We start from the raw sequence: 13,559 nt of genomic DNA on the forward strand, positions 1-13,559 counted from the left end.
GTGCCAGATTCCTACTTTTCCTTGAGTTTTCATTTCTAAGCAGCAATTTTTCTACTGCTGGTGCCAAAGCCTTGGATACTCAGAGCTCCCAGCTGTGCCTTGCAGGTAAAAGAGAGTGAGAAGTTTGGTCTGGGAAAGGGCTAAGGCACCTCTTTGCCTTTTTAACTCTGGGATCACGAAGCTGGGGGGGAAGCACTGGAGTAAACTCAAATTGCTGCCATTTCCTGGCAGTCCCTCCTACTTAAAAATGTGGTCTTTGAATCTTTCAAGGAGAATAAAAGACTGGGGGGGTGTCTCTAAAACTATTTTCTATCATCAGAGGAAGGTGTGAAACTGAGGAGCATGCACAGGATTTTCTTGAAACACTGCTCATTTTTATTTAGGATTCACTGGATCTTCTAAGATACGTGAGGCCTTGGAAATTTTGCTTTGCAAAATTCAAAACTCTTAACAGCAGACTCACAGTCCACATTTGAACCTCTGGTCCTTTAGTTATAAAGTTTTGGAGGCCTAGAGCAGCACGGAGCATCTTTCCTGAACAGCTTGATAAACTACTGGGCAAATTTCAAACTACAGGCATTTGGAACAATAATATTTACTCTTTTTATAATGTAAAGATAATTCCAGCTCAAAGGAGAAGTGTATTTTGACTCCCTTCTACTTCTTTCAAGGAAGTCTCTCATCTTGCATCTAAGACTCCTTTGACAGACCAAGTTTAAACAAAACCAAGAATTCTTTGTAAACATATTTTGAATACCAAGTATTTTTAGGGGGAAGGGAGAGACAGGAAGACAGAAGAAAAGTTCAGAAATCCAACTAGTCTGCCTTGTTTAAGGATAAAATACCAGATACACCAATATGATAAAACCATCACAGAACACAAGATTAAACCAGGGGCAGCAACAGGCTTTTGTGAAATCATCATTAAAACCTAAGCAAGAAAAAACAAAGCAATACAGCATATTGATCCAAGTAATTAATTAGGTAATCTCTTATAACAACATACTCATAACCTCAAAATTAACACTTTTTAAGTGGCTTCTGATATTCTTAGGTAGGAACAGATCTACTGGAACAGGCAACATACTGAAAAGTCACCAACACTGTTTTCCTTTTTAAAGGTGAAATCTCAGATACCTGGTAGGTCTCCTGCTAAATGCATATTTGCACTATTCTCTAAAAAAATCATCATTATTTCCATCATCACTGTTTATTTCTTTAATAACTGGAGAATCCAGCAGTACAAGAATTTCTTCTTTATCTTTTTATGGTAGTCTTGAAGCTTTGTATGAAGAGAAGAAGCTGAGCTTGTTTTCGTGAATAGCTCCTGGAAGAGGAGATGCACACAGAATTGTACTGGAAGCCATGCAGGCATCACAACCACATGGGAAGAAAAAGATGAAGAGAGAAAACAGCTCAAACCCCTGGTCTCAAGGAACCTGGCTTTCCCATGGAAAACAATCAGGAAGAAGAGCAAATTCATCAGAATCAAAGCACCATTTCTCAGAGCAGATCTACCACCAAAGGCATCCAGCACTCATGGCACAAAGGTGAGCTGTGCATTACAGAAACTTTCAAAGGATCAAATACCAGGTATTTTTGCTAGTCAGCCTTCTCTTTGGATACATCTCCTCAGACCTTCACTTGAAGTAAAATATCAAGAGATCTAGGTCCAAAAAATATTAAATAGTAGCTGGACATACTCTGTTTCCCAACTTTCTGTCATTTCTAGTAAATTAATAGAGGCTTTTTTATTGCATCCTGTTCAATTTGCTCCACATGATGATTAGCTGAGTAAAACTGCCTTTGGAAAGGTTTAGCATGTGTTTCATACACAAAAAATGATGCAATGAATAAGTAAAATAAATATACATGATTGCCTGGAATGCTTCTGTCAGTTCTCTAATACACAGCTTGAGGGAATAAACTCTTCAAAGCACATCTTTACCTTAGAAAACATTAATAGAAACAACGAAGCTCAGGAAACCCCAAATTGCTCAACGCTTTTACTACACGGATCCAATGAAAAACATGTTGGAAGGTTTGGTTTGTGGTCGCTTGGGTTTTTTTACATTGAGGTTTGACGCACAAATTGGTCTTAAAATACTTCACTATGAATATTTTGGAATTACCACAGACTCATACAATGAAAAGGCTGCTCTTTCTTCAGTTATCTGCAGACACTGTCTTTTCACAGATGATACAGTTGGTTTTTTTTTTTGACTCAAACAGAGCAGCTACTGGCAAACCAGTGAGCTTTTAACTTACTGAGGATTTATCAGGATAGACACCGGCTCGTAGCAGAGATGCCTTCCAGCTATCCACCTCCTCTTGGGAGTCACAGGCTAGCTCAAGGAAACGGTAATCCTTGTAAACATTCCTAGAACAAAGAGCACCACATTGTAAAACTAGCATTTTACTACTCTCTATCATGCACACAGCATTTGAAATTAAAAATCCTTTGGGATCAGAAATTACTTGGTAATTGTTTTGGACAACAGATTTTATGGGACAGGTGCTTGTTTAATAATTACATTGAGTACTTAAAAATATCTTAGAATGCTACAGCACAGCTCTGGAAATAATAATCAGCTAAAAGCACCAAGAAACTACTTTAAATCAATTTTCCTGCTTTTGCTAAAAAAGAGCACTTTTAGGGAAAAAAAACGTGTTGTGATGAAGAGGACAAACACATAAGACATGCCAACATAACAGCACAGCTTTTGATGGATTGCTGCTGTAACCAATAAATACCAAAAACATCACTGATGCAACTTCTTCCCAAGTTAAGTCCTTTCAGTCCATATTGTACCCTTTTTAGTTTCTAGACATTGTCAGTAAAAGAGGGAAAAACCCAGCAATGATAATAGATATATTTTCAAACAAACAAAATAAACCTCTGATGTTCTGTCACCATAGAAAGAAAACTGGGATATGTTTAAATAAAACCTCTTACAGATAGTTCACATAATGAGATAAATACAGGGGATCACTTAATGGAAGAAAAGAGAAAGGAGGAAAAATACATCTGTAGGAAGGTGGTACTTGAAAATTCTTCAATAAACAGAACAGATTTTCCCCTTACGGTTTAGCCATTAGTTTCTGAATTCCAATTCTATACACAGACCAGATCACTGTAAATTTGTCATCCAACAGACTTTTTAGGAAAGGCCATGAGCTGAGCTGAAAAGGGCTAGGAACCCACATTTTGCTAGATCTTAACAATTGCACAAGGATCAATCTTCCATCCCAACCAGACTTTTCATCCCTTGGCAGGCTGTGGAGGAGAGGGGTTGATGGAGATTGCTTCACTCTCAATGACAAGGGGCCCTTTGGTTTCATTATGCAACTACAGAGGTCATTTCTCCCACATATTTAGAGGGGAAAAAAAACAACTATTCACTATAGAACAAGGAAATAAAGCTATTATTGTCACTGCCTAGACAAATTTCTTTAGCATTCAGGGACTGGTGGGATTTCACTGCCACACTGCTGGAACACAACTCACTTGATGTAATTCCCACTCACAGAAGTGATTCTCTCTTAACCAACAATGTCACCAGGCAGCTCACAGCCTTGCTTTTTAGTGACAGTCTCAGGAAACAGGGTAAAAAAAAGTAAAAAAAGTGTAATTGAACCCGAGCATGAGCAGCCATGACACCAAATCATTAAATTATCACTTATGAAACCACAGTACAGCAACTAGAGCACACCCAATCTGAAGAGAGCAAAATGAGGTATTTTTAGCAGGCTCATAGATTGAATTCAAAACTGCAAAGAATAAAGGACATACTCAGATTTATTTCCTTATGTTGGTGACTCAATTCTCACCGAATTCAAAGGCAACATCTGAGCATGCAGCACCCCAGGCTTGCACTGGTCCCTTCAAAAACCCAGAGCTGGAGGTGCCACCAGGGCATTTCCTTCCCACAGAAACCAGCCCCAAAGGTCACAAAGAAACACTAAGGAGCCTGATCTCACAGTTTAGCCAAAGCCACTGACAGGATGAACAACTGAAAGCACAGTGGATTCTTTTCTTGATTGAGAAATTTAAAATTAATCCTTTTTCTTCCCTGACTCCAAAAGTACTAATCCTATCTTATGGCAAGTAACAGCCCCAATGACCTTATCAGATGCTGTTACCTTAAACTGAGCAAACACCTGTATTTTATTCAATTTGCAATGTTGTGGAACTCCAAATCAACATTCACTGAACAAAATGAAGATGTCAATTAGAAAAAAAAAAAAAAAAAAGAGAGAAGCATAATGAAATTGTTAGAGAAAAAAATGTTTTAATTTATTGTTAGGAGAAACTTTTACTGAGATAAGCTTTTCTGGCTAAGATAACTAAGCAGCTATAACTTTGAAAAAATAGGAAGCTGAAATGGTAAAAGGGTACTCTCAGCAAAGATGACTAAAAATAACAATAGAGCAAATAAAGGCTGTAAAACACAGTGATAGGGAAGTTCCAAAAACACTTATCTGCAAGAGCAAAACAACATGACACCGGCTTGTGAAAACATTTTTTCAGGCCTGTCATGTTATATATTACACTTTTTGGCATTTTGTGGCTTGCTCCAAGCAGTGTGGCTGTGCGAGCAGGGATTTCAGCCAAGGGCTCTGGACACATGGGAGCTGACAGTCCTGCACTCTGCCTCTGTGTCAGGACTTCTCCTGGGGCTAGGGACACCTCATGGCCACCAGCTCATGTCTCCACATCTCCCAGGCCCTTCTTTCTCCATGAAGGATCTGAGAGATCTTTTTTAGAGCAGCTCATACTGCTGGGAACCAGGCAAAAAGCAGCCTTGAAGCCTTGGGTTTCTCAGGCTGCACAAGGACAAGAAATTACAACAATGATTAAACACCTGCTGGAGATGAGTACTGCGTGATGTTCTGCAGAAAGCATGTTTTCAGAGAGGTGTTGCCTTCTGGGACCAATGAGTCTTTTCTATTTTGTATTGCATGAACTACCCTATATAACTGTAGTTATTTTTAAATAAAGCTCTCTTTTGCTTCTCCATTACACAAGGAGTTTGGTGCATTATCCTTTCCGCTGTTCTTACAGCCAAAATGCAACACTCATTCTACTCCACAGCACATGTGAGGAACTGAAGGATGCACACCCTGAGTGCTCCCAGCAATGTTCCAGCAGGGCAGGTAAGGGGATGCTTGTGTCCCCAGCTGGTTTCCTTGCTGCTACACTGCCCCTGCCTGTCTTTCTCCCAGAAAGGCTGACAAACATAGGAACTTTTCAAAGGAAAAAAAAGTCAAAGTAACTTCTTTCAATAACTTCTGAAAAGAGTGTGTCCTTTTCCTCTTACCAGTGGAATCTTACAACACATTAACATGTTTTACTCATTAGGAATCCACTGGCGTCTCATGGAAAGCTGTAAAAACGTTCTTGAAAACAATTCAGATTTTCTGGTTTTTTCTCTCTTCCACTTCTTAAAATTGCTGAAGACATCAGCACAGAAACAGTTACTACTCAAGCCTCACCTATCTTCTCCATATGGAATACTGTGAAGTTATGTTCTCACTATCATCTCTATAGCAGCTAAATGGGATGTTAGACATCAAAGCTATGACAGAATAAAGATACCAGGAAAGATGAACCAATCCTATTGATACTCAGGCATCTGTAAATCTAAGGGACTGCAGAAACAAGACAGATACAGAAAATGGAAACATGCCTAGAAGTACCATTTGCAGTAGTTTTTCCCTTGAACATTTAATATTTCTTAAATGTGAACACATTAATGAGGGAACTGCAGAGCTGTATGCATCTACCACATCTACTTACTCCACTTCCTCCTGAAGTCTCATCACTGTAATTTAGTATCATTCATAATACATGAAAATATAACTATAGTGGCATTACTGGAAATCAACCTAATACTGATAATACTGCTTTTCTTTCCCAAAGTGAAAAGTACAAAAGGCTACCATTTGTTACCTGGAGATTTCTTTTTTTTTTTATTGTGCCCTTGATAAATAAACCTCAACTTGGAACTACATTTCTATTAAAAATACAATGCAATGGCTCATGAGGATGAACAGATAATTGGACTGAAAGCATTGTTTCCAGTTCTGGAAAGGTTCCACACTCAGGACATGCCTTTTCTAGGCCAGGCCCATCACCTGAAAGTCCAGCAGACACTCAGCTATGACTTTGCTTACCCTACAATTTCTTCACTTTATTTTTACCTTGATTTCTTGATTCCTTTCCTGTATATTTCAGAGGCTAATACAGAAATGTCCATAGGTGTTTCTTGAACTCCTCCCATCACAAAAGAATCCTAACAGGACTGGATTAAGGCATTTGAAAGTGCCCAAGAGGAAAGTGAGAAATGCCAGATAAGTTTGAAGACTGACCCAGCTGTGAGTTACTGAGATTTCCCTTCCACCCACCCTGAAGCCTGGGCTGTCAGCACTGCCTAGGGAAGGCCTGACTGCCTATAAACCAAATTTCTGCAGTCTAGGACCAGGGAGTGAGTAAACCTGAAAATCACCCAGAAAGAACAGTGAAAGAGCAGTGGGTTTCCCTCCATGGTGGCTGCACATCAGAACCTGCTCTCTGAGCACACCCCACTGCTGCACTTTAAGATGAACTGTATCTCTTGCAATTTCTGAATACTAAGATAAGGGTGAATATTTATCTCAAGCAAACCCAGAAAATGTTGAAGGGCAGCCACTGCAGGCACATTACAAACCCAGTTATGTGTGCATATATATTAATGCATACTCACATATAATCATATGCTTAGGGAGCTCTTAGGTTGAGTTGGATCTGGATTTCACTAGACTAAGTTGTACTGGATATGCATAAAATTTCTTTTTATAGAGAGAAAATACAAATCAAGATTAATTTGAAATGCATTTATTCTTGCCAATATGGCAGAAGACAGAACAACCATTACACAGCTAGAACACTAGTGACGTTTTTTAGAATTGGGCCTACAAACTACTTTAATCCTCCAAAGAACACAAACTCATATTAAGCTTCAGCACTGACACAATTGAAGCTACTCACAGACTGAAATATAAAGGAGTATCTTCTTTTACAGGGATTTCAAAGTGATTTTCTGTAAACATCTCATCTCTATTAGGATGGAAGCAGAACTGAATGTTAGAAATCTAGAACTAAAGGTAAATTGGTCCCTTTTATTCCATTAAAAACACAAAGGATTCAATTCTTAGGTATCTCTTACTTGATGGAAATTGAAAACATACAGAATATGGGTTTAATGAATAGTGACCTAAAATGAACAGGGGAGAAAATAACAGAATCCAGACTCCAGCTATTGGGAAAGGTAATCTTGGATGAAATTCTTCATCTATTTAACCTGCAACTCCACTGTGCACACTCTGCTTGTTCAGATTTAGTCTTAGTCTGTGATTTTGGACACCTGTAATTGCACAATGGCTGGTTTGAGCATATGCACATTTTTAATTTTTTTTTTTAAATAAGCAAGCTCTACCAGAAGCTCTGCAAACCATATATTTTGAAGAAACAAAAATGGCCATCTGCTCTGAGTTAACAGCAATGACTAACATTTTCTATCAAGGCGTACCATTTCAGATCACTGCAGTGTGAATGCTAATTAAAATTAATTACACATGACTCTGAAGATTGTTTTCTTCTTAATATCCAGAAATGGCAAGGAGAAAATCTCTGAGCAGTGTCATGAAATAATAACATTTAAGCATTTTGCCACCTATGTCATGTGAGTGCTCTCTCAAAAGCATACGGATCTTTTCAAGCACACACACCCAAACACACACAACCCCAAAACTTTAAGGTGCAAATGAACAGAAGATATGCTGCTCAGTATATAGGCCAGCCTTGGCAATGAAATATCTCAAGTCCTATATGTAACCCAGAACAGAAATGCAGCCAAAACTAACACCACACAGGCCAAAATCCACAGTAGTAACAGTGACTGCCACTAAAATATTCCAGAAGTCCCTGGAGGAGAAAGTTTGATGCCTTTGGCGGTGAGGGATGGAAGCCTGGTCTGGAATCTGCCTCGGGGCCACACAGACACAAAAGCTGCCCCCAGCTGTCAATACCTGCACCATCCTCTCTCTTATATGTCATGCAAAAAATATTTGTCAGTAATGACAAAAAAAGAAAACCAACCAACCTTTTTCTTTTCTTCCACTTTAAGGGAAAACAGTTGGCAATAAAGGCCAGCTATTCCTTGAATTTGTATATTTGTCCTGTTCTTAAATATTGTACTCTCCAGCATTTTAGGAGTTTGTTTAGAAATGTTAGCAGCTTTTTTCCTGGATTAAATTTGCAAGGCTTTTTAATTAAACAGCAGATTCTCTCTCTTCCATTTCGAACAGAGAGGGCTCTGAATAGCTTACAGTCCAGCTCTTCCTGGGGCTTAGCTTTCTGAGTAATTCAAAAACAGTAACTAAACATACATCTCATTTTAGGCTTTCTCCTTTAGCCTGGCTTCTATCCAACACCTCCTCTGACCCGGTCTCCTTTCACTAGTTCCCTTTATTTTGGCTCTTGCCCAATTTCCCTTATATATGGATAGCAGTTAACCACTTGCTGCCCGTGGCCAGAAATTCAGAACTTAAAGCTTTAGTATCTTTGGAGTCCCAGAAACAACTTATGCTCCATCCCCTCCTAGAGAAACACACAGCCAACATCTATCCAAAATATGCAGTGATACCTTTCACTGAGGACACAGTGTGATTTCCTGGGTCCTGCCAGACACCACAGCTCCCTGTGCAATATGATTCCTGACAGACAGAGTGTACTCAGGAGTCAGCAGCTACAATTCCTCATCTGGCAGTTCTATTTTCAGTCCTATTGTGTGCCCTCAAAATGGCCTTTTGCTTGCTCTCCTCTGGACATTTATTTATCTGTTTGTCAGATTAAAGGTCTGTTTTTGCAGACAGGCAGCTCTGGAGCAGGGATGGCAGATTCTATCTTCCTGCTTTGTTATTACTGAGGGGCATTTTGCTCCCAGGAACCCACTCTTGTGAAAGCAAAAGAACAGCTCTGTGCTTTGCACTTGCTTCTCACACCCCTGTATCACACTGAACTGCAGAGGTGAGGAAAGCTTTCATCTGGGTCCTGGTTGGGCAGGAAAGTAAAAGACAAGGAGAACTGCTGGCATCTTCCTCTGCAAGGAAGGCAGAATTTCACACTCTGCTTCTGCTCCTTGGGCTCTGAGGAAAGGAATGAGTCTGAAGAGGAGCAGAGGAAGGCTGCTGGTCAGGGACTCTCCACCAGGTAACCCCTCCTCACCCTGTGGCTACTGCTCCCAGTATTGGTAGGGAAGACTTGAAAATTCACCAACTTAACAAATACTGCAGTCTACTATCATTTATAACCCCTAAAACCTGTACCTAGGAGAATCCCTACTCCTGTAAAAGAGAATTCATCTCTCCAGAGTTGGAGAAGAGGTGGAAAGAACTTTTTCTCTGCTTCTAGCAAATTTAGACAGTTTTTTCACTCAGCACAATTTCTTTAATTAAAAGGGAAGTATTATATAAATTCAGTTGTAATGCACTAATACAACAATTTCTTGACCAGTAAATCTGGAAAAGAGTGCACTTACACTACTGCAAAGGCAAGAAATTACTTTAGAACAACAATCTGTCAAAATGGTTCCATGTGGGTCAACAGGGTGAGATCATGAGAACTAACAAGTGCTTGCCCTTCTCAGGGGGGATGGAGAGGTGAGATTTGCACAGATCCTTCAGGGAGACACATGTAAGACTACAGTTCTTGTCCCAGGCTACAGTACTTGGGTAGAAGAAAAAAGCTCCAAGAAGTGAATAATTTTTACATGAAATACACGGAGGATAAATCAAGTATTCGGAATGAAATTCTGTAAGGAAAGTAAACCTTCTGGGATGGACAGAATTTGTTTTCTTTGTTCTTGAGCTCTGAACAAGAGTCTTACCCACTCAGCAATGAGAACATGACAGGCTAATTTACTGAATGTGAGCTGACATGCTGACAAAATCCTCTCTTCTCCATTCTTAGCTCTGCCTAGAAAGTCACTCAGTGGCTACATCTACACAGCTTCACTACCAGCTCTACAGCAGTACTGCAAACATTCCTTCTTCTCCTATAGCATCATTATTTTTAAATACTCAATATATTTGATCTCTTTTTCCAGTCTAAAAAAAAACCAGACTTGCCACGAGTTTCCTGTGGAGAAAATGGATAACACAAAATAGCACTCACTTGACAGCTTTAGGTTTAGACACACACTGCCTGAACCCACAGCTCAACTTCAGTCACTTAAAGGCATTTTTGGATCACAAAAATGAACCAGGAATCACTGGGCACTCACTTGAATTTACTTTGTTTTAGTATCTAGTACTCCTAAGGTAAGGAAACTAGAGGAGTCCATTGCAAAGGCCTTCCACAGTGTCTATAAATTAAATAAATGGCCCATTCAAAAACTTTAAATGTATTACTTACTTTGCAGAAAAACAAACCTAACCTCCCTGTTCTTCAAGTAATACTGTAACTATTTTCAGGCAAAGTTTTCCTTTTCCCACCCTCACTTTTTTTTTTTTAAGATTTAATTAAAAAGTAACGTGAAAATAATTTAATTATTTCACAACACAGCCTTTTCATAAACACACAATTATGTTCATTTCATGAGAATTTATCTTCACTGTGAAATCAATCGTCACAGTCTCCATTTACTCTGCATTACCAAGTCACATTTGATTCCTGTCAGAGAACTGTTGACTTCTGCAGTAAATCAAAATGACAGATTCTGTTAGTTTCCTTCTCCATCTACCCCCAAGTCTCAGCTAACTCAAGATGGTTTTTCCTTCTATGCAGTGAAATGAGTATTTTCCTGGTAACTATATTTCAGAGCTGGAAAGGTTTTCATAAGTGGAAAAAATGCAGTGCATAATCCAGGAAACTATTGAAATGTACAGTATCAGAAACATATGGCTGGAGCAAATACCTATGCAGTGAAGGGCTGGGAATGAAAAAGAGAACAAGCTTATTAAAATTCTTTTCTTACAGGGTCTTTTGCTTGAAAATTAAAATAATTTAATTGAACATTAAGAAAGATTTCATAGTAAAGCGAAAAAAATGCTGCAGATTTGGGGGGGTGGGGTGGGGGGGGGTAGAGGAAAAAAGATCCAGAATAATATCTGTGCTATCATGGAAGCTGGAACAGATGATTTTGCCTTTGTTCTTTAACGATCTACATCTTAAATTGCAAAATGGTTCCATAAGCAGAACCCTCAGTGGGCAGGCTTCGAAAGCTGATTTCTTTCTCAGTCGCTAAGGTTTTTTTAATTACGAAAAGCAACCACTCCTCCACCCCCCAACAAAAAACAACAACAAAAAAAAGCCAGCCAGAAACAAAGTTAATTTTTTACATGATCTTTGAAAAGTAAGCCATACTCACACACACACACACATCAGAAACCAGGATTCAGCAGATTACCACAAAGTAAAACAACAGTAAGAATTCTTATTTCAATGCATCTTTATCAATTCCCTCTTTCCCTTCCCTTAAGAATGTGGGATAGGGGACAGAGTCCCCAGCCAGATCACTCTACTTGAGAACCAATATTCCTGTTTTTGCTGACACATCCATGAATTCAGGAATCAGTGGAAAGTGATACTAATCTTGTTTTGATCAATTTGTGCCAGGAGGCAGATTTTTAGAAATATCAAAATTCAGCTGGTTTACAGTAACAGAGAAACTGCTGTTTTAATTAGAATTCAATAAATATTTCTTCAAAAACAACTTCTGCCTCCCATAAGGCTGCAAGACTGATTCCATGATCTGCCTCTCCCAAGGCAAAGGTATTTTGTGGTCTTACTGCTGTGCTGTCATGTCTTAACATGCCCCTGTGGATATAAGGATGTTTTTAGAGCAGCTTGCAGAGGCTGCAGGGTCTACTCAGAGCCCAAAGAGGCAGGGCTATTACAGACATGGCAAACATTTTAGACATCTGATTTTGAAATCCTTGATGCCTAGTGTGGATAAAGATCAAGTGAAAATGTGAATATACCACCTAAATAAATCCCAAACTTGCCAATGGAAATCCTGCTCTTGGATTTTCACAGCAGTTCAGTGGTTGATATTTATGATGATGATAATATACAAAGCCATTAGTCGAACCAAAGGAGAAACAATGAGCTCAAATTAACAAATTTCTCATGGAAGTAACCTAATATGTACAGCTGCTATCAAATGTGCCTTTCTTGATGGATGTACACACAACACTGGGATGATCCACACATAACTACAGCAAGAATCATCAGAACTACATTCATTTCCAGCATCCAAAGATCATTTATGTTTTTAAGAACATGAAAAGCTTTTCAAAGCTTTTTTTGTGCTCCACAAACGCAACTGGTGGAGCATTTGAAATGTTATTCCCAGCTAGTATGTGTGTGACATGCTTTCAAAGGGCATCTCCTGGCAGACCACGTCCCCTTGCAGGCTGGCTGAGGTGGCAGCAGGCACAGGCAGAGCCTTCCTGGGCTGCTTCAGGCTGACACTGACATTGTGTCCTCACATTTCTGGGGTCAGCAGAAACTCAGCAGCCCAGAAATCCCGTGCTTTGCTTTTGCTTTGCAGGAGGGAGGAGCACTCCTTGCTTCTGAAATTCTGGCCACTATTCCTGGCTAGTTTGGGAGCAGACACAGCTGCCTCTGCAGAGAGCCACATCCAGCCCTCATCATCTTGAATATCTGAAGGTACTGCCAAGCTTTGGTGATGTGAGGGAGAAGCAGGTGTGAAGGAATTTAGCAGTAGAGGGAAACAAGGATATCTATTATATTTAAATTTACTTATTTCCCTGAAAAAAATTTACAGAAATTGCCCCTTATCTGCTAAAATGCAATTCTACTGAAAGAGCTGCAAATGCAACTCTCCTCCTCAGTTAAAAAAAATAAAAATTACACATCACTTTTATGTCTTTTGTAATGTTTAAGGAAACTGTTTGTGCACAGTAATCTGAACTGGCTGTGCATCAGGTGTAGCTTCCATAGAGCACCTGCACCACTTAAAACAGAGAGGAGTCTGAGAGGAAAAGTGTGGCAAAAACTAAAAAGCAAAGATGTTATTAATTAGAGAAGTAGAGGACTCTAATTTTTCTCCATTCAGCAGTGTTTAAACCCAAACAAACAATCAAATGAGTCCCAAGATTAGTGACAGGCAAGATTTTCCACTGGAGAAAGTGAAAAGCAATGACGCTTTTGTGATTTACACCAGTTGAATCTGGTCACAAGGTACAGAAGTCATGAATGTTTTGGTAAGCCTAGGTGACTGCCAAATAAAACAAAAATAGGATCAGGAGATGATTATTCAGCCATAAGGAAGGACTGGCTGACTCATCATGGAGCTGTTTCACCCCACGAGTGGCTCGGAGGACACCAACCTCTCATCCCATGGTTATGCAACAGCAAAGCAGCAGATAAATCAAGAGTATCAAGACTTTGTGTACTCAACATGGTGGAAACAGCAGAACTGCACTCACAGTTATTAAAATGCTCAGCTAGATCCCATTGGATAGAAGAATCTGCAGAATAGCACCTTTTC

General features: G+C 39.4%; 1 protein-coding gene across 5 annotated transcripts in view; it reads right to left on the reverse strand.

Moving 5' to 3' along the window:
• DNM3 (dynamin 3) overlaps positions 1-13,559 on the reverse strand; it is a 171,771-nt gene that overhangs the window by 53,565 nt on the left and 104,647 nt on the right. For all 5 annotated transcript variants that reach the window (XM_056497824.1, XM_056497820.1, XM_056497823.1 and 2 more), the window contains one exon: positions 2,269-2,380. In XM_056497824.1, the coding sequence (XP_056353799.1) occupies positions 2,269-2,380 (112 nt within the window). The remainder of the gene's footprint in view (positions 1-2,268; positions 2,381-13,559) is intronic.

Source organism: Oenanthe melanoleuca, chromosome 8 (assembly GCF_029582105.1).
Source record: "Oenanthe melanoleuca isolate GR-GAL-2019-014 chromosome 8, OMel1.0, whole genome shotgun sequence".
Taxonomy (NCBI): domain Eukaryota; kingdom Metazoa; phylum Chordata; class Aves; order Passeriformes; family Muscicapidae; genus Oenanthe; species Oenanthe melanoleuca.